The sequence below is a fragment of the Plecotus auritus genome, assembly GCF_963455305.1.
Source record: "Plecotus auritus genome assembly, chromosome: 6".
NCBI classification, from domain to species: Eukaryota; Metazoa; Chordata; class Mammalia; order Chiroptera; family Vespertilionidae; genus Plecotus; species Plecotus auritus.
Genome location: NC_137773.1, coordinates 111,264,814 through 111,286,171, shown reverse-complemented (window position 1 = coordinate 111,286,171; position 21,358 = coordinate 111,264,814). Strand labels below are relative to the sequence as shown.

At 47.3% G+C, this 21,358-nt stretch overlaps 1 protein-coding gene across 1 annotated transcript in view; it reads right to left on the bottom strand.

The window, feature by feature from the left end:
- PRDM5 (PR/SET domain 5) overlaps positions 1–21,358 on the bottom strand; it is a 125,458-nt gene that overhangs the window by 41,746 nt on the left and 62,354 nt on the right. The window contains exons 8-13 of the mRNA XM_080673238.1: positions 20,956–21,035; positions 18,673–18,757; positions 17,314–17,471; positions 7,675–7,768; positions 3,649–3,809; positions 3,275–3,368 (exon numbers count right to left, since the gene is read on the bottom strand). Of these exons, the coding sequence (XP_080529364.1) occupies positions 3,275–3,368; positions 3,649–3,809; positions 7,675–7,768; positions 17,314–17,471; positions 18,673–18,757; positions 20,956–21,035 (672 nt within the window). The remainder of the gene's footprint in view (positions 1–3,274; positions 3,369–3,648; positions 3,810–7,674; positions 7,769–17,313; positions 17,472–18,672; positions 18,758–20,955; positions 21,036–21,358) is intronic.

Below are 21,358 nucleotides of genomic sequence, written 5' to 3'. Positions count from 1 at the left end.
GCGCTCTTGCATCAATGTTTTGTTCTCTCTCTCCCTCTTCCTTCCTCTCTCTTTAAAAATCAATAAAAGTATTTTTTAAGAAAGAATACTATAGTTTAATGATGTATAAAAGCAAACGCCTTGTGCTCACTTGCTGTACATGTCCTTATTTAAATCACCTAATTATGAAGAATGAGTAGACTTTAGAAGGTAGATACAAAGTTTATGAAAAATAACATTTTAAAAGTTAATGGAAAAACCAAAGTTTTGTCAGATTTCGCCCCAGCAGTACCGAATGACAGGAATGGGAATGGGGCTGAGGGACAGAGAAGACAGGTGGGACAAGGGTATAGCTGATACAACTGGTTGGTTAGGTGAGTCAGTAAAGTATAAAGTCAATCAAAATGTGAAGAACCAGAGGCATTTTTTAAAAGGTTTCCTTTAAACAGAGAAAGAAACACGAAGATTTCTCCCAGAGGTAACAGACAGGTAGTAACTCAATAGCTAAGCCATCACTGTCTTAGAGAATGACTGCCAGTCTGAGCCAATAAAGGAAGAGCGGTTCTGAGAAAGTGGCCATGAAGTAGACACATACCACACCCACACACGAGACAAGAAGTGACACACGACACCAGCAAATTAAGGAGGAGCCCGAGGCTGCAGCCATAGCTCCCTTTCATAAAACTGGGCTGAGGTTACAAAAGTGAATTTGCTTCCCAAAATACTGATGGACGGCTTGAATACTATAAAAACAAAATGAGACCAACTCTTTCCACATAACGAGGAGACAAAGAAAAGCCCGTGACCTGCAGAAACACCTCGGCACACGGCAGAGTGTTCAATGTGCATCACCTCGCTAAAAGGTCATCAGTGGGTAACCACTTCCTCGGCATAATAAAGCAACCCATCCAACTGGGTAACGTTCAGGGGGACTGTGGGGGCTCGGTGGTTGCCAGGGGGGAGAGTTGGGGAATGAATGGGCAGAGCACAGAGGGTTTCAGGGCGGTATAATACTCCAATCATGGGCATGTGTCATTATCATTTGCCCGAACCCACAGGATGTCCAACAGCAAGAGGGCACCTGAAGGTAGACGGCGAGCTTTGGGGGTTTATAATGTGTCAGCACAGGTTCATGGATTGTAACAGACACGCCCCTCCGGTTGGGGATGCGGATGGTGGGGGGCTGTGTCGGGGAGGAGGTATTTTACTGTGAACCTAAACTTGCTCTAAAAAATAAAACCTTTTTTTTTGTAAAAAAACAACAACAACAAAGCCATCTGGTGAAACTACATTTAACCATTGTGTTCTCTGTATGTTACTGCCACTATAAAGGTGGCTCAGGAGTAAATGAGCATGGGAATGTGAAAATAAAAATTTTAGAACACCTTTCATTTGGCTCTAAAGCATAAAGCTTTTAGATTACTGAAATAATGTTAAGACCTTTAGAATTTCATTCCTCATCTTTTATACCAGAGAACTTATAGCATTTTATAATTCATGTGTTACTTTTTTAATAAATATTTACTGATTTCAGAGAGGAAGGAAGAGGGAGAAAGAGATAGAAACATCAATGATAAGAATCATCGATTGGCTGCCTCCTGCACGTTCTCTACCCCAACCAGGAATCAAACCATAACCTCCTGGTTCATAGGTCGACACTCAGCCACTTAGCCACACCAGCCATGCTTCTTGTGTTAATTATAACAGCTGTGTAGCAAAAAAGAAGAGACCACACTTGGATTCTATTTCCTTGAATAGGAAGATCATTACTGTATTCCCTGGACTGGCTGGGCCATTTGCTGTCTTAGCCTCAGGTTCAGTGACAGGAAATGAGTGTGGCCTTGGGAACCTGCCGCCCGGCTGAGAAAGGTCCCCGGGGTCCTGTCCCAGGAGCTTCCTCCCTCCATCAACCTGAGTAGAACCTGCCCGCCCGCCCGGCCTTTGCAGCCTGAGTGCCGAGGTGAACAGATGAACAAAGTACCACGTGGTAACTGGGAGCAATGTTCGTGTGATGGACAGTGGGGGTCTCCTGGTCGCTGCTGCACGAGACCCCCCAGCAGAGGGCCAGAACCGCTACCCAGCTGCTCGTCCCCCTCTGCTCCTGGCTATGCCAGTGCCACAGGGTCAACCTAGTCATGCAGAATAGACGCGCCTCTACTACTCTCTGGATAAAGTGGGAAGTGGGCACCCCTGTGACCCAGGACGCACAGGGAACCACGCGGGAGGCTCAGCGAGAAGGCGCGGCCTCAACGGGCTGAATCGGCAGCTTTTCCCGTGGAGCAGTTTGTCCTCAACACAAAGCGACCACGACTATGGCCATTCAGACGTAGTATTTGGTGAACATTTGTTTTTTAATATAGAAGCCATGAGCCTGTCATTTAAAGAGAAGGGAAGGAAGAAAAGAAGGAAAGAAAGGAGGGAGAGAGGAAGCTGTTTTTACCAACTACAGGAATTAGAGCAGAGGTGGGCAAACTTTTTGACTCGAGGGCCACAATGGGTTCTTAAACTGGACCAGAGGGCCGGAACAAAAGCATGGATGGAGTGTTTGCATGAACTAATATAAATTCAAAGTAAGGGAGCGGAGGGGAGAGCAAGAGAACCCTCCGCTCTTTCGGTTCCCTGGGCCGGGTAGAACAGCCAAACGGGCCAGATCCGGCCCGCGGGCCATAGTTTGCCCACGGCTGAATTAGAGGAACAAGGCAAACTCAGAATAGAGGAAACCTGGATCTGCTGCCATGTGCTTGACAGCAGACTCGCCGGATGCGGTCAGTGATGACGTGAACACGGGAAGACCTGCTGGCTCAGTGAGCCCGCATCTCCCCAGTGGTCTGTGCGTTGTGTCAGAGCCACACGCGGGGAAAGACCCAAGTGCCGTCGCACCGATGGACTTTAACGTGATGAAGGGGAAGCGTCAGGGAGGTGGTGTGAGGTTCCACAGGACAGGGCCTTTGAGGAACGCCACTTCCTGAGGTTGACAGGAGGGATGTTAAGAGGAGGCCCCCGGCCTCCACAGAAAGTGATCCGCTCCCCACTTCTGTCCCTAGAACAGTGTGTACAGTAAACCAGTCACATCACAACCAATCGGCGAGTGGATTATTTCCACGCTATTCAACTTAGTTTGAGGAAGGCAACTTTTTCAAAATTTTTCTAGACTAAGACATCGGATTTTATAAAACTTTAAGGAGAGAAAACAGGCGAGATGGATTCTCTGTCTGGAGGTGTTTTGCGGTATTAGGATGCCCTGGTCCCGGAAGCACCTGCCGCCCCGCCCGTGGGGCCACGGCTGCCCGCTCACCTGTGTGGCTGCGGATGTGCACACGGAGCGTCCCGCTGCTGGCAAACTTCTGGCCACAGTACGGGCAGGTCTTCTCCTTCTCTCCCGTGTGTGTCTACATGGGGTGGGGTCCAAAGAGTTGAGGGTAAATCCAGGGAAATAGGTAACGATGATCCAGTGCAAACCCTTTCCTCCTGGATTACGTTAGTGATTTACTATCACAATGAGACTAAACCATTGTCATGCACATTCCCACTGGCTCCAAACCTCCTCAGATCCGCGCATCCGTGGGAATTTGAAAATAACCCTGCGGGTGACTGTCCAGGCCCCTCGGCAGCCCCACCTGCCAGGCGGACGCACGCGAGGCCGGGAAGCGGAGCCCCGCAGGCTCTGACCTTCTTGTGGCTGCGCAGCACGGAGGGCGTGACGAAGGCCTTGTTGCACAGCTCGCAGCGGTACTTCTTGTGCCGCTCGTGCACCACCTGCACGTGCACGTTTAGGGTGTCCTTCCTCTTGAAGGTTGCGTCACAGTGATGGCACTTGAAGGTCCTCTCACCTTGGAAATAGGAGGTCACACGAGAGGAAAATGAGATGCCACAGCGGGTCCTGCCAGCGGCCCTCACACACCTGCTGGTCTTGACCCCCACAGGTGGCTTTACGGCTCTGACCACGTATCCCAACCATAAAGGGGAACTGGTCACAATAAGCTGGGTTCCATAATTTGCAGAATCTCTGTGGCCAGGGAAGCCCTTTACCTTCTCATACTCTCAGGCTCAAATGTGGACATTGAATTCATTTTCTGAGGTCCCATCAACTAGTTTTAAAAGTCAGTTTCCAGGGCAGGGTTGAGCTAAGTGGAGGCCTTGACAGGCCTCTGTCAAGGGGAGGAGATGCATTGGAGACCCCTCATTTCTCCCCTCAATCCCACAACTATCCACACTGCCTTCCGGGGGGCGGGGTGGGTACAGGCAGGCCTGGTCACTGGCAGCCAGCTGGGGGGTGAGGGCCTGAGGGAGGCAGAGTGGCGAGAGCCGCCTTCCCACCCCGGGATGGGGGCCTCAATCCCCCTGGCTGCCTCAGCACGGTCTCTGGGACTTGGTTTCAGGTATGTGGACGGGAGCCCCCACAGTGGTCCTTGGTGGGTGTGAAGCTGCTGGGGGAGGAGTTCTGCTCAGGCTCTTAGACACTTTGGGGCATCAGGGGAGCCTAGAGTGGCAACTCCCAGCTTATACCCTAGCGCCCCGGGTGCCTTCCTTCATTCGTAGCCTCGGCTGCAGGGGAAGCCACTTAGGGAGCTCTCGGCACTTTTTAAAGTTCACAGAATGCCATCTCTCAGCTCTTCCTGGCATGCATGCCGGGCTTTCGGTGCCCATTTCCAACACTCTAAGCAGAGAATGAGCACAGTCAGAAGACAGCGTATCCCTCGGGAAGTCATAAATGCACGTAGCCCACGGCCAGAGGCACCAGACGGACTAGCCCTGGGATGCATTTTCCCTCTTTAGAGAGCAATGCCATTAGCACAGATTCACACATTCACTGGCGCAAACTACACAGGCAACTTTCTACGTCTCAGTGAGAGATGCCTCTGTCCCAGCCTCCTAGCGCCAGCATCCACTTAGACCTGTGAGGCCCTCGCACTCCTTCACAGCACATTTAAGGACAAAGAGGAGGGGAAGAGGAAAGGGGAAAAGGCAAGCCACCTCCCTCTGTATTTTCCATCAGCATGCCGGCTGCTGAGTCTCTCAGAGGCCTGTGGAAATCTGGTGTTTGAGACAAAGTCACGTGGGGGCCACACAGGCGTCGTGGGACTGGGAGGATTCTGAGAGCTTTGTCTGCAGTTGCTTTGTGCATCTATGTTGTGGGTCATGCTGTGGGGACCTAGTTTGTCTCTAAGTATCTCTTTAGATATATCTGAACATTTTTTTTTTTGTGTAAAATATAGAACCAGTGAGAGCAAAATGAAGGATGAGTTGACATAAGGTTACAAATGTTAATTATACCAGATCTTAGTCAGGCACTGAAAGAAATTAAAAACCAAATCCTCCAAGATTGCTCCTACTCAAGCATTTTCATTAAACTGTCAAGAGAATCAAAATGTGAGATCCTGAACAAAACCTCACCATGCTGCACCTTTCTCCTCACATTTTAACCCCAGATTTCTTGGCTTTAAAGTGTATCAGAACTTTAAAATCCTGATGTGAGATTTTATTTGATTTTACCGGATTTCTTTGCCTTAAATTTATCCAATCTCGCCCCCCTCCCCCTCCCCGCCCATTTTAAAACCAAGAAGCTGGCTAGTAGCCTGCCTTTCAGCTTTCAGAATATTAGAAAATGGCAGTAATTTCCAAAACAATGATGGCAAGTTTTCCTCATATCTTGAGCGGACGTCAGTGTCTCATCACCACCTTCATGCGGTAAAGTTAGACAGGTTTTACGTTTCCTGTTGTGTAGGACACGGTACCACTTCCAGCTTCCCATCCTCCTTAAATCACTCATTTCCTCGCTCTATTCCAGAGCCGATCTTTCTAACCACATGTCTTGATGCAGCTTCATAAACCCCCTGATTAACGTGCTGATCAACGTTATATTAAACACACAGGCACAGCCCAGCTTCGGTCACCTCGATCCTCTGCCTCAAATTGATCAGAACCAATAGGAGGAAGTCAAAAGTATTCCATTACTTCTCCTGAGAATTCCTTGCTGCTGTTAAAAATAAAACTTCAGCCCAGCCGGCATGGCTCAGTGGTTGAGGGACAACCTATGAACCAGGAGGTCACAGTTCAATTCCAGTCAGGGCACATGCCTGGGTTGTGGCCTCAATCCCCCGTGTGTGGGGCGTGCAGGAGGCAGCCGACCAATGATTCTCTCTCATCATTGATGTTTCTATCTCTCTCTGCCTTCTTCTCTGAAATCAATAAAAATATATTTTTAAAAATAATAAAATAAATAAAACTTCATCTATCCAAAGAAAAATTTCCTGAGTATAAGGCCATGGTTGCAAGTCTTCAGAGTATGAACGAGGCTCCCTGGTGTAAACCCTTGTTCTAAAACCACTCATCTCAGAACAGGGACCCTTCCCAACCTAATGACAGGGCGACAGGATGGAAGCGCCTGCTGTCCCGTGACACGCATTGTTTATGAAACATACAGTTGCGCTTTAGGAGAACGAGAGTCTGCTAAGAACTTCTCCAGCGTAGCAAGGGGGCCGAAGGGCATGCGGTCACAGCCCACATATTCTATGGGAAAAGATGCATTTCATTATCATCGTCACACTCAGTTTTCATAAAAGCTTTAATATCTTTATCTTTCTGATGTTTTCGATATGTCTATGGACCAGAGAAAATTTCTTCCAAGATACTATCTTATCTGTGCAATCAGCTGTCAAGAATGAGCAATGACTTTGCTTCCCTCGGAAATATTAGAATGTAATCTGCAGAAGAAATTTCATCTGTGGAGAATGTTCTACTGAGCAAACAACTTCAATTAAAAGCAAGGAAAGTAACTGTGACTCGTTACACCATTTCCTTCCATTTCGGGTGCAGCGGTGCTGGGAGCCTCTGGTTACCTAACACCTGGACAGTGCACCCACTTCACCCCTCAGCTGCGGGGAACACTTCCTTCTCTACAGGACAGAGACGGCCCTCAGCGATGTGGCTATGTATTCCGTGGTACTCTCACACAGCTCTCATGTGATGCTAGACAGACTTCCATGGGGTGGGTGTGTCTAATAAACAAAGGAAAACAGCACCCATGCCCAGCTAGGGAGACGTGGGAGGCAGCGTGCTGAGCAGGGAAGAGCGGACGCAGAGCGGGCTGCTCCCCGCACTGCGAGCCGAGTCAGTGCTGCCTTCTCTGCGCCCCGATCCTCTCAGTTCCTCAACTCAGAGGTCACGGTCGATGTGAACTCTGACCTTCCCCAACTGCAAAAGGCCTGTGAGCTCCTGAAATCACACCCACCCCCCCAAGCCTGCCCTGTTTCCTTAGTCCTTCCATGTATGTTTCACTGGGAGGGGCCACACCTCGGTGAGATTTGCGTATATGTAAACCCCTACCACTGCTACTCCCATCAACTATAAAACATTTCGGCAGCCAAGAATGTAAATCGTTACATTTAAGAGGGACCAAAATGTCTGTTTTAGAACAAATTTCAAAGCTACTTTATAGGGCATAGAATATGTTTTCCATACAAACTAAATAATGGTGCAAGTGATATAAAATCAGATGTCTCATAAAATGGTTGATCTTATTGTGGGAAAATAAACAAGGACAAGGGAAGATGAGAGGCAGATTATTGCTCTGTGTGCACAGCAGACAGCTCCTTGGGGTTGTGCTCCCTGTGCCCGCCGGCCAGGGGTCGGGGTGGGGGGTGGGTAAGACAAGTGCAAGGTCAACCCGGGGCCCCGCCCGCCTGACGGACTTACTGTTGTGTATGAGCAGGTGTCTGTGCAGGGAAAATGGGGTCCGGAATAGGGCCTTGCATTCCTCACACTGGAACGGCCTCTCCTCAGAGTGGGTCTGCAGAGGAGACACTGAGTCAGGAGGACACAGAGCCTGCACATCCTCGCAGGAAACAGAGCTCGGGGTCCAGGAGAGAAAGAAGAGAGAAGGGAACACAGCCAATACCTGCTTCTCCTGGTGACCTCCGTCCACCCCAAACCACTCACACAAACTTGCTGTGTGCACGGGACAAACAAGTGTCCTTTCACATTCTCACACCCGTTAGATGTTTCATATGTGTTCATATGTGGTCCAGAAAACGGTGCCCATGACCACAAAACACTCCTCAGCGTGCAGCAGGGGTTTCTCAGGCTCTCGTCAGACAAAGGAGTAATTTCTCGCAACTGAAGTGCCTTGATCACCCAAGGCTTTAACTGCGGAGCCGGCGCCTATCAGAAAGGGGCCGGACGACCGTTTCCACCCTCCCCCCACATCAATGACCACCTCCAGGGAACGTTCAGTCCTGGGTGATGCTTCCCCCATTAAACCAGGACAGTCACTCGTTACAATTAACGCTCGGTAGATGCATTAAATGTTCATTTTATATCAGATGCGAACCACTTCCCATGAATTAGTTCACTTAATTCTAGCAGCAATTCAACGAATAATGCTCTTACTATCCCCATATACAGATGAGAAGACTAAGGCTCCAACAATCTCAGTAATTTGCTAAATGTCAAATCGCACAGATGCAATAACCATCATTAAACACAACAAACAAAATATACTGATAAACACCTGCAAACCACCTGCTAGATCTAAAACTCAAAAACAAACCCCTGCCTTCCATCCTACACCAGCATTTGTCCATTTGGCACAAACCAGTGGCTAAAACCCTGTTCCACCATGGGTGGCAAGGTACCACCAACTCGTCACAAGTTGCACTGTGCTCTTATTACAATAAATAAACCACGTAATTGATGGATTTTTATGATGCATGTGCTATAAAGATGAAGGGAATACTTTAAAGGAAAGTCACCATTCACAACATAGTGATTTACACATTTCCTTAGTCTGATGGACATTATAACCCTACTAGAGGCCCGGTGCACAAAATTCATGCACAGGTAAGGTCCCTAGGCCTGGCCTGTGATCAGGGCCATCTTCCCTGGCTGCCTGAGGCCAGCCCCATCCCCCGCTGACACCCACCCCCGGTTCCTCATTCACCATCAGGTGACTGTTGCCTGACGGTGGGGGGAAAGGACCGAGAGGTCAGCTGTTCCCACCAGCTCACCGGCCCCACCCCCGCCTCGGGCTGCCCTCTGTGTGGGAGGCTACTGGTGGGGCGGGGACCTTGGCCTGGTGCCACCCACGTCCCCCGCCACCCACCCCCGGTTCCCCATTTGCCATCAGGTGATTGGAGCCTGCCAGCAGGGGAAAGGGACCAAGAGGTGGTCAGTGCACCTCATAGTGACTGGTCCAGCAGTCGTTCTGGTTGTTGCACTATTAGGGTCAATTTGCATATTACCCTTTTATTATGTAGGATAAACATAGTGTTGCTGAGAAAGGTATGATCATGACTGTTTTCAGTTGTGAAAAATATAGAGAAAGGATAAGAAGAACAAATACTTCATCAATCAGGATAAACTACAGATATCCACATGTGCTATGGAAGCCACAGAAATTTAAAAGGGCCCTGGCCAGTGAGCTCAGTGGTTAGTGTGTCAGCCCACACACGGAAGAGTCATGGGTTTGATTCCCAGTCAGAAATCACTGTAAAAGCCCCAGCCTGTTTGGCTCAGTGGATAGAGCTTTGGCCTGTGGACCGAAGGCCCCAAGGTTCAATTCTGGTCAAGGGCAGGTACCTCAGTTGCAGGCTCCTCCCCGGCCCAGGCCCTGGTCGGGGCTCCTGCAGGAGGCAACCAACTGACGTGTTTCTCTCACATGGATATTTCACTGTGTCTTTCCCTTTCTCTTCCACTCTCCCTAAAAATCAATGGAAAAATATCCTCAGGTGAGGATTAACAACAACAAAATATCAACGGGAAAATAACTTAGGATGAGGATTAACCAAACAAATAAAAAACAAATCTAAAATGATAGATGGAAATAAGTAGATTAATAAAATAGAAAAAAGAATAGGTTTCTTTTATTACAAAAAATATATGATCATTTAGTAACAGGAAAATATGGCATTTTGAATTGATAGGAAGACTGTAGAATGTTTAGTAAATGGTTTTTAGGCAACTCTATAGGAAAAAAACAAGTTTGGTTTATTTCATAATAAGATAAATATAATAAGATAAATTTCATTTCAATTGAGGGGTGTTTTTTGTTTTTTTTTACTATTTGGAATAAAACCTTAAGCATACTACAAGAAAATAGTGAATTTTAATATAATTTTGGTGCTCACTTCAGCAGCACATACACTAAAATTGGAACAATACAGAGAAAATTAGCCCAGCTGGCATGGCTCCATGGTTGAGCGTCGACCTGTGGACACAGGCCCAGGTTGTGGGCTTGATGCCAGTGTGAGGCATGCACAAGGCAGCCTAACAGTGATTTCCTCTCATCATTGATGTTTCTATCTCTGTTCCTCTCTCTTCCTCTCTCTGAAATCAATAAAAAAATATTTTTTTAAAAAGAGAGAAGATTAGCATGTGCAAGGATGACACACAAAATCGTGAAGGCTTCCATATTACATATGTACATATACACTGAGTGGCCAAATTATTATTATCTCTGAAAGCATAATAATCTGGCCACTCAGTGTGTGTGTGTGTGTGTGTGTGTGTGTGTGTGTGTGTATTAGAGGCCTGGTGCATGAATTCGTGCATGGGTGGGGTCTGGCCAGCCTGGCCAGAAGGAAGGGACATGGGCAGTTGGCTGGCCTGCCTGCTGGTCGAACTCCTGGTCGAGGGGACAATTTGCATATTAGCTTTTTATTATATAGGACATACACTGAGTGGCCAGATTATTATGCGTTCAGAGATCATAATAATCTGGCCACTCAGTGTAAATTTTGAGTGGGGAAAGGCTTTCTAAGCATGTCAGAACCCAGATATTAATATGAGAGAAAGAATTAACTTTTAAAATGCAAGGCAAGAAGGTCTGAAACCTAGGGTTGCTCCAGGCTTCCAAATATATTACATCCCCCCCAAAGTCATGCTTCCTCTTTTTCCAATTCCAGGGCAAGACACTGTGGATATGACTTAGGAGGCTGAGTATGAGAGAACTTGGAACAGCAACGTGCTTTGCAACTGGATTAAGCAAACCGAAACCACCACAGCGAGATACCGGCCGGAAGTCAGCATATTTAAGCAGCAACCTGTTCGCGCAGAGCCAGGTGAATAGACACCTTTGTCACAGGCCCTGCCACCGCCACCCGGGCTGCAATGGTGCACAGCGTGGACGTCTCAGCGGATAAGCCGCAAAGTGCCATCGCTCAGAGGACACTGGAGACCCCTGAGCTGAGGACGGCGGAGGGACAATGCTGCCATGCATGGTCAGACGACTTCTGTACCCAACATGAATTTCTTTTCTTCTTTTTCCTTTTTGTTGTTAATCCTCACCCAAGGATATTTTTCCATTGATTTTTAGGGAGAGTGGAAGAGAGAGGGAAAGACAGAGAGAAACATCGATGTGAGAGACATATGACTGGTTGCCTCCTGCACGAACCCCGACCAAAGGTCGTGCCCTTGACCAGAATTGAACCAGGGGCCCTTTGGTCCGCAGCCAATGGTCTATCCATCGAGCCAAACTGGCGAGGGCCTTGAGATGATTTTACAAGTACCAGGTGAAACTTAGCTTTTGTAAAGTGACTTAGCCTTCCATTTTTCATCTCTAAAGGGAGACGAACTTTTCCCTGACCTCAATCGCATCATCCTTGAGCTATAGCTCATCCCGTTCAAATGTCAAGTCACTGATGACACCACCATCTGCTGCTATAACAGCGTACAGGTCCCCACACTGGGAGATGAAATAAGCCCTGGACGCACCACGTCTGATGCCGGTGCAGATGTGGAAACACATGAGAAAATGTGTCACACTATTCATCACACCTAATAAAATGTCACCAAAGTGCAGCATAATTTTTATGTAATAACTAGAGGCCTAGTGCATGTAATTCACGCACAGGTAGAGTCCCTAGCGGCTGCCAGATGCCGGCCGGGGCCTCCCTTCCCCCGGCTGCCCGTTGCTGAAGCTCACCATGTTCTGCGCCACCCCCTGGTGGTCAGCACATGTGTAACTCCCAGTTGAACTCCCACCCGTAGGGGCAATTTGCATATTAGCCTTTTATTATATAGGATTTCCAAATTAGCACATGTCTAGCCGCACAGACCAAATATTAACTTCATGAGTGCAGAATAGTTTTCATCGGGGCCATTGGCAGGTGCGAGGATAAGCTGACCTGCAGTCACAGCCACGGCTCCGCAGAACCAGCATCTGTAGAGATGGTCCTCTTCTCGGGGTCAGGCAGCAAAGCAAGAGAACTTCCATAAAACTCAGAGGAAACACACAGGGAGAAAATAAACCTGGAGAAAACATCCCAGGAATATGTGTGCTAGAACCAGTCTCTTTTTAAAAGAGAGAGCTTTGTTATTAAAGACTCATGTCTGCATATCATAAGCACGTTACCGTCCCATCGGGTCACAGAATAAACCGAAAGCCACATAAAATGCGCGTCACCTGGCTGTTAACAAGGCCTGTGAATTAAGTTTTTACTGTTGGCTTTATAACTGGCTTCCTTACTCGGCCTCCGTCTCACAAAAATGAATGCAACTGGAGAGATAGCGAAGCAATCTGTTTCTTTAAGCTCAGCACAGGAACAAGGCAGCTCGTTCCACAGAGAATTAGGATTATGCAATGTCAGCGATGTTCCTACATAATTACAGCCCTGTGTGGCCAAGCCCAGCCCTTGCACTGCTTACAAGAAACAAGTCCATTAGCACAAAGCCATAACCCAGGCAGCCAACTCCAAATCCCACGACCGTGAGGGTACCGAGGCGGGCAAGGGGAAATTGCTAGCAGAAGGGACTGTTGGAAGAGTCTTCCTGGGAGGCCAAGATTAGGTTCCCACTCAGGGTGCATGCCCCCACCACGTTGCTCAAAGATGCTCCCTCAGACTTCTAACCAAGATGCTTCTAACAGCACTGCTTCCAACAAGGACCTTCCGGCTCACTACACTGGCATTAACTTAAAAGTCTGCCTCTACAGCCTGCCGGCGTGGCTCAGTGGTTGAGCATCGACCTATGAACCAAGAGGTCACGGCTGACTGCTGGTCAGGACACATGCCCGGGTTGTGGGCTCGATCTCCAAGATCTCCATCTTGTGGGGGCGTGCATGAGGCAGCCGATCAATGATTCTCTCTCATCATTGATGTTTCTATCTCCCTCTTCCTTTCTCTCTGAAATCAATAAAATTACATTTTTTTAAAAAGTCTGCCTCTACAGTGACTGCCATGGATTAGCTGCCTGATCCTAACAAGTGTATTCTCTCTTCCACAATGAAGCTCTTTGAACACAGGGAAGCAGGAACCATGTCTTTCCCCTACTGCCCAGGTAGCGCACTGCAGCCCCCTAATCTTCTAGCCTACAAAGAGAGGTGGTGTGAGTGCAGGCACAGCGGCCCCTAAGGAACGCTCACTGCTCCCCCTGCAGCACATGGAAGAGAAGCCCATGCAAAGGTGGAGTCAAGTGGCCACGATGCAGCGATCAGGACTGACATGTAGTCTCCAACATGGCCCCTTCCTGAGAGATTGTCAAGGATTTTTTCTGTTACTATGCGAAACGTATCTTACACTTTTAGAACCTAATCCGTAACCTCTTTAGAGAAAGACTTGTCCTTTTCTTTAAGAGCTAAAATATTTCACCTGAGCCAAGTCTGATCTGCAGCGTCTTTCAAACTGTTTGACCAAAGACATACAAAAATCCAACACGTACACACACGTGGACACAGACACAGACACACATTATTCCATTAAATGACCCTCATTCTTACATTTTCTGTGCTATTTTTAACGGCTACCCGTGGCCCCTTGAACTGATTCCAAGACCCACAAAGTGGCCATGGCCCAGATCTTAGAAGTCGCTGGATGAGTTATCGCAGGAGGCCCAGTGGAATTATTCTGAGGGCGGTGTGACTACAGGTCCCGGTAGGCCAGTAAAGTTCACCCCAGAAGGTTAGGAAAAGGGTCTTTATTAGACTAGACACAGCTCTGTCCCCAGCAGCTTGTGCGTGACGTCATCAGGACAAGTCCTCTGTGCGGGCCTCCACCATCACACGAGGATTGCCAGCCCCGGGATCTAAGCGGGTCCTGCCAGCCAGGCGTCCTGCCCGGAGGAGGAGGTTCTCCCTCCCCAGTTCTGCTTTGCAATAAGTTTGATAGTGAATAATGTGTGTCTGTGTGTGTGTGTGTGGGGGGGGGGGTGAGGACTACCTGAGCCGTTTCTGTGTCTGTGGTTCTGAACCGTCTGTCCAATTGTGATTTACAGAATCTAAGTGTACTTGGATGCAGGCAAATAGTCTTTACTTTAGCTCCATCCTAAACTACAACCACGAATCCAGTCCAACCATTATCGAAAGGACCAGGAAGAAGGGAGACTAATGTTGACCCATATGACCGCCAAGAGGATTCAGCAAGCCGTTCCATTTCAGAGACAAAAATCATTCCTTCAGAATGTCACTACCCACTGTCCTAACCACAAGGAAAGAGTACATTCCCTTCTCAAGCAAATCTAAAGGTTATAATAACTGACCGCACAGTAAATAAGTATATTAAAAATGTATAGGTTACATAATCAAAAACCAACCAGAAGAGTCTACCGCTTTAAAATAATCACCTTCAGTCCTGCTAAATGATGCTGACCGGTCTGACTCTCAATGGTTTTTTCCTGCTTGCCTTACACATCCCTATTTTTCTGTTTCTTAACTAACTGGTCACTTATGAATCACCAGAGAAGAAAAGGTTGATTCGCTTTTTTCTCATAACGCTTGGAGACCATTGCAGACAGTTTCCCGAAACCACGGCAAACACACGCTAGGACCAGACACAGCGAGCGCATGTTGGTCTGCAGCGAAGGCTCAAGGGGGTGTCCCGCTTTGGACAGGCATCGCTGCTGCTGTCCTTCCCAAGTCATCATTATTACTTCCATATGATGTATGGCCCCAAGTATGAGAGATGGTGCCGAGAGCACGGGCCAAATCCCACACTGCACATAACATCAGCCAAACTGTGAAAAACTCATAAATTCAGGCAGATCAGTTTCATCAAAGAGAGAACATGAGAGTTCCAGCGGCTGAGCGGGAAGCGGGCCAGAGGCGTGTTCCCGTCACGGAATTCCAGAGGCAGAAGGTGGGCGTCTGCCCGACATCTGAGGCCCGCGCTCAGCACACGGCTGGAGAAACCAGGCAGAGGCCACCCGAGACGCCATCAATCAAACCTGCTCACTCTTGGTAAGTCGGCCTCTTTCTTTTTCTTGATAGACTAAAATGGAAACCGAAATCCTAACTTTTTAAATCAGTGGTTCTCAACCTTTCTAATGCCGCGACCCTTTAATACAGTTCCTCATGTTGTGGTGACCCCCAACCATAAAATTATTTTCGTTGCTACTTCATAACTGTAATTTTGCTACTGTTATGAATCGTAATGTAAATATCTGTGTTTTCTGACGGTCTTAGGCTCTACAGCAGCGGTTCTCAACCTGTGGGTCGCAGCAGCGGTTCTCAACCTGTGAGTCGCGACCCACAGGTTGAGAACCGCTAGCAGGGTCACCTAAGACCATCGGAAAACACAGATATTTACATTACGATTCATAACAGTAGCAAAATTACAGTTATGAAGTAGCAACGAAAATAATTTTATGGTTGGGGGTCACCACAACATGAGGAACTGTATTAAAGGGTCGCGGCATTAGAAAGGTTGAGAACCACTGAATTGTCAATAGAGATGTCTTTGGAAAGTCCCAACAAATGCCGGAATAACTATAGCGGGCCCTTGAACAACACAGGTTTGGACGGTGTGGGTCCACTTACAGGTGGTGTTTGTGGGTTGTTATTTTTTTTTTTTCAGTAAATACTGTAAATGTACTTTTGTTTCCTTATGGTTTTCTTAACTTTTTCTTTTCATTTCTATGTGTTTCATTGTCTCAGTTTATGGAAATAATACAATATACAATGCATATAATACACAAAAGCTGTGTTAACCGGCTGTTTATGTTATCTGTAAGGCTTCCTGTCAACAGCAGGCTCTCAGCATTGAAGTTTTTGGGGGAGTCAAAAGTTATACAAGATTTTCAACTATGGGGGGGTCAACTGTATAAACCTAATGCATATTGCAAGTGGAAAAAAAGTAACAATTATTTTAAAAGATATATACATGTTACTTAACAGCAGGCTTCCATCAACCAAAATCAATAAGCAAATATTTATTACTCCACAAATACATTTTAACATACATTTCTAAGATACTGAGTCTCTTTGGACAAATTTTCTGAATCCAATTCAAACATTACCTATTATATACACAAAGTAGGTAGGATAAAACTTAACATTCCGAAACAAGAACTTGCAGAAAGTGTAGGAAATGCAAACAAAAATCAACAGAGAAAACTGAGGGATGATAGCTTGAAGCGAGTCCTGATGGGAAGAGGAAGGGAGGTTAGAGGTCACACCAATGTGGACCATGTCAGGTGTTCCAGGTGTGGTGGGCAGAGAGTGAGGACAGGAAGCTGCTGAGGTCGCAGTGATGGGGTCGGGGGGAGGGAGAGGGGTGTTCTGAGTTACCAGCACTGGGATGTGCTAATAACACAAGAGCCCAGAGTGGGAGGTGGGAGACGAGAAGCCTCCTTAATGCGCATGACCATGATGCCAAGCAGTCACCAGGATGGTAACACAGCGTATGACTGTGAAGAGGTGGGATAAGGCAGAGGGGAGACGCTTTAAGAACTGCCTTCTCATTCCAAAAAGGGGCTAAAACTAAAGGAAGGCACAGAGATCATTCTATGCTTTTGTTGTGAACATAACCAGGAAACTCCAAGAGAGAGGTTATGGGGGCAAAAGGAAGGAAAAGGTCCTCCTGGCACATGCGAAATGCATGGGGTCAGAAAGATGCCCAGTTATGGGTCAAGCAAGTGGCCCTAAGTGCGGGTCTGAAGCTTGAATTCAAAAAGCAAATCCCTCGGGATTCGTCAGGAGAGAATTGGTGGCAGAGGTCACATTTGGGGCTGACGCAGAGGAGAGGACCAGCCAGAGCTCAGGCCCGCCCCTGGAAGGGACCCGGGTTTGCAGAGAGCCTGGAGGCAGACCGAGCGCATAGACTGCGCCCGCACCACAGGGGAGGGAATGTCGAAGGGAACGTGAGCAGCGTGTCCGACCTCAGAGGGAGGAGGAGGAGAAGAAAGCCTGGTTGACTGGTGCAGCTCAGAACAGAGGACAGAGGACCCTCTGCGTGTGCAGAAACGGGGTCCCCAGGCCACGGTCCGAGTGAGGGCTCAGTCACAGCATGGTATCCTCCAGCTGTTCCAGGGATAGCCAGCCCCCGACACACAGAAACGGCTTCAAACGAGAAACGACCGGAAATCACGGCAGCGCGTCGGGAAAACAGGGGCAGCAGCTGGCGTTACCTTCTTGTGGTTCTTGTACACGTTCCTGTGGGCGAAGCCCTTCCCGCAGCGCTTGCACTTGTAGGGCTTGTCCTCGCTGTGGATCACCTTGTGGGCGCCCACCTGGTCCAGCCTCTTGAAGGATTTATTGCAAATCTCACAGCGATAGGGCCGCTTCTCTGCGGAAAAGGGGTGCAGACCACCTCAGATCTACGTCAAGTGAAGGAGCGAAGGAGAACAGCCTCCCCTCCCACGACTCCGCAGGAAACGACAACTGAAACGTGGTGGAAGCACCTGAAGGGCCTCCACTGCGCCCACCGGTGCTGACAGGCCTGCTCGCCAGGAAGCGGAGCTGGTTCTTAGAGACGCGCTTTGTAAACTGATTGTGCAAAGTAGCTTAGATATAAAGATAATTAAAGTCCAACGAAGAAATCCCACTTCCACGTGAAAAACCTGCTCATAGGTGTGAGCTTCCATCAGGGCCACACTCCAGCGCTAGGCGTGGCCTGACCGTGACCGACGTAAAGGACATAAAGGACAGACCTGCCTCCTGTTTGGCGGGGAGCCCGGCCAGGGAGACACCACGCCCCGAGGCGGCTGTGGAACCCGTGCTCACACTCATCATGCTGACAACAAGGTAGAAAGATGCTGTTCATTTCTCACAAAGCCCTTCTCAGGGGCACCCGTTCCCCACCTCTTAGGTTCATTTGACAAAATACCTGTCTCTATCTCCTAACAAAGTGGACATTCAGCAACACTGATATGGCCTCACGTTACAGACTTCCTAAACTCCAGAAAGAGACTTCACAAAGCACAAATCATCCTCAGAGCTGTTTTTAAAAAAATCTGTGGTACAGACCTATTTATGATGCAAAAGTGCTCACCCTGAAACTATGGATTTAAAAACTAACCTTCTCAAAATGGATGTAGAAACGCCTCACTAACGTTTACCGGGACCTCAGTGAGACCGGAAAACATCTCGAGATGCAGGGGCTGCAACCGTTTCCTCGGTCCCCGGGGTCAGGCCTCCACGGTCACCGCACAGAAACCAGCTCATTGACCTTCCAGGCAGCTGTGAAGCATCCGAGCCAGTGTCCCATGTCACAGATGAAGAATACAGAGACTGAGGCTCAAGCAGGACTGAGGAGCAAACTAAAGGGGGGCTTGGAAGATCTTCAGAATCATTTAGACCAGCCACTCGGGCTCCATAAACAGGCTGAGGTCCAGTGAGGTTAAGTAACGTGTTCAAAACCGCACGGCTAGCGAATGGCTGCGCCACAACCAACAGCCAGGTCTCCTGCGACCTCTCAGCGCTCCTGAGAGTGACGAGGCAAACATCTGTAGTGATTTCAACAGAGAGTTAACATATATGTATTTTACCTGAGTGGGTGATCATATGACGTTTTAGCTGATTTGGCGAAATGAATTTCTTCATACATTCTTGACAATCAAATATCTCATGGATCTGCAAAAGGTTAAATTGACGATTAAATCAACTGTCAACGCCACATAAATTTTATAGATCTCAAATAAAAGTAAAAACATACAAAAGTTGCTACAGCAATAACAAAACTATACATTATAATTCAGCCCTAATCTGTTCATTCTATCCTATGTGTATTAAAATTGCAATGAGCCTAAGTGAATTAGTAAACACATGTCATTAAAAGAAAATAAGATTGCACACTGTTTAACTATGTAATACTGCTGACCCAGCTAGCGCAAATTAAAGCTAGCCTTTCTATAAAGCATCACAAAGTGCGTTATAATAGCAGAGCTGCTGGGTCCTGGCAGAGAGGAAGGTCACGGGAAGTCCTGACCAGGCACAGATGGCAGTGCACAGTGAGCAAAGAGGGGAAGGCCGTTGTCTCCCAGTAAATGACTCCCTTGATCTAAGTGGCCCTAAAAAGAGGGAGGAAGTGGGACACAGAACCCAGGTCTGCAATCTTGGCCCAACAAATGGCAGGTCGGAGGCTGACGGCCACCTTCCGCTTTGGTCAGAGCTGACTCTTGGTGAGTCGGCAAAGGCAGTTGTGAAAAGCAGGGAAAAGGGAGAGAACAAGTAGAAGCAGAAGATGCCGTCCCACTATGCTGACTTGCCTCCCTGGGTGCAGGGCAACTAATCTGATCAGGAGATGGGTGGGGTCAGAGAGCTCCAGGTCCCTCAGAAAGCCGGGCGGGCCACACAGCACTCCCAAGGCAAGGACCATGTGGTGCCGAGAGAGATCCTGCCTGGGACATCTGAAAGGCGGTCTCTTCCACCATCTGAGGCCCACCCAGAGCAAGGCTACGACATGTACTGTCTATTAAAGATAGTAAATACAGGTTCATATTCCTAAGCTATGTTTCTGTAATATGTGAATAATGCCCTTTATAATGACAAAATGCTCTAAAAAAGATGAGATGCCTTCTCAGCCACACATAAATGAAATCGTATTTTTCATTTTTAATGCTAAACTTTACTAGAATATACAACATAAAAATGATTAATGCATTTATAAAATGGAAACTTAAAAATACTGCAGAATAATCATATTTGTATACTTGTAACTCTCATGGCTTCTGAATCATGAAACACTTTTAAAGGTTGAATTGAACTGATATTACCCAAATTATAAAATAGAAAGCATTTACTGTGCACGAAAGCAATTTTGCATTAAATATCTTATTTATAGTGGAAAATTCAGGCCAAAGCTATTTCCAAAACTCCTAAAAAGGTTTAATAAAACAACCAGATTTAAAGTGAAAATGATAAGTAATCCTATTTATTTATGCCTAACGTTAAGTAATGTACATAAATGTCCAGTGAAATGGAGGGTAATAACACTAATTTCAATCCCAAACTAAATAATTTTCAAGAAGGATCACAGCCTGACTGGCATAGCTCAGTGGTTGAGTGTTGACCTAAAAACCAGGAGGTCACAGTTATTCCCTGTCAGGTCACATGCCCAGGTTGGGGGCTCCATCCCCAGTGCGGGGCCTGCAGGAGGCAGCTGATCAATGATTCTTTCTCGTCATTGATGTTTCTATCTCTCTCTCCCTCTCCTTTCCTCTGTGAAATCAGTAAGAATATATTTAAAAAAGAGGATCACAGTATATCTTATTGGAACGTAGGATAGTATATAGTAATGTAGGCTATTACACTATATGAAAATGTAATTCGGCATCCTCTTAAAGCACCACCTACTGGCAATATGAAATACTGCAACCAACCTCTATGAGACATTAGATGTCCCCAAGCATGTGGAGTCGGTCAAAGCTGCCTATGGCTTCAAAAAGGCTAAGTCAGAGGCGTGAAGCTGCAGTGGAGGAAATGCCACCTCGAGCTCATCAGTGACATTAATATCCTGTACAGACAACGTGGGTGCTGTTCTCCACCACCACCAGCTAGGATCGAGATCTACCAAGATCCAAACAAACAGCAAGGATCAAGCTTGCAGGTGAAGGAAATATTCAGGAAATAAATACTTCCACTGGTTCTGAACAATAACTCAGGATATTCTTTGGAAAAGGTTACTCTTCTACATCTCCGTCTTTCATTTTAAAATGTTTGTATTGAAATTAATGACAATATAAAAAATCAACTTAGATGTACATGGCAGACACCATACATGACTAAAAAAATTGTACACGCCGATGGGCATTCATCTTTATCCCACTGACCTTTCTGTGCTCCTGTAGGCTGGATGCTGAAGAACACTTTTTATTGCACACGGAACAAATGAGCTTTTTCTTAGGATCTCCTAAAACAGAAACAGAACACCACCAAGAACTAAATGAGGAGCATCGGAAGTAGAGTTTCTCACTGTTTCCTCTTCACATATTCTCATCTTCCTCCTAGAACTGGAGTCCTAGCTCCTCCCAGAAGAAATAGGGGGACAGCTTATGACTATTCACCTGAGAATGTAGATAAATGTTATCTCTCATAAATACAAAATCTCAGCATCTACAAGATCCAGGGGAAGGGGAAAGATGGGAAGGAGGCTAAGGGGGTCAGCACCTTCTCTCCACTTCCTCCTGGGTGACCCTGGAAGTTCTCTCCACCCTCCCAGCATCCCTAGGTTCA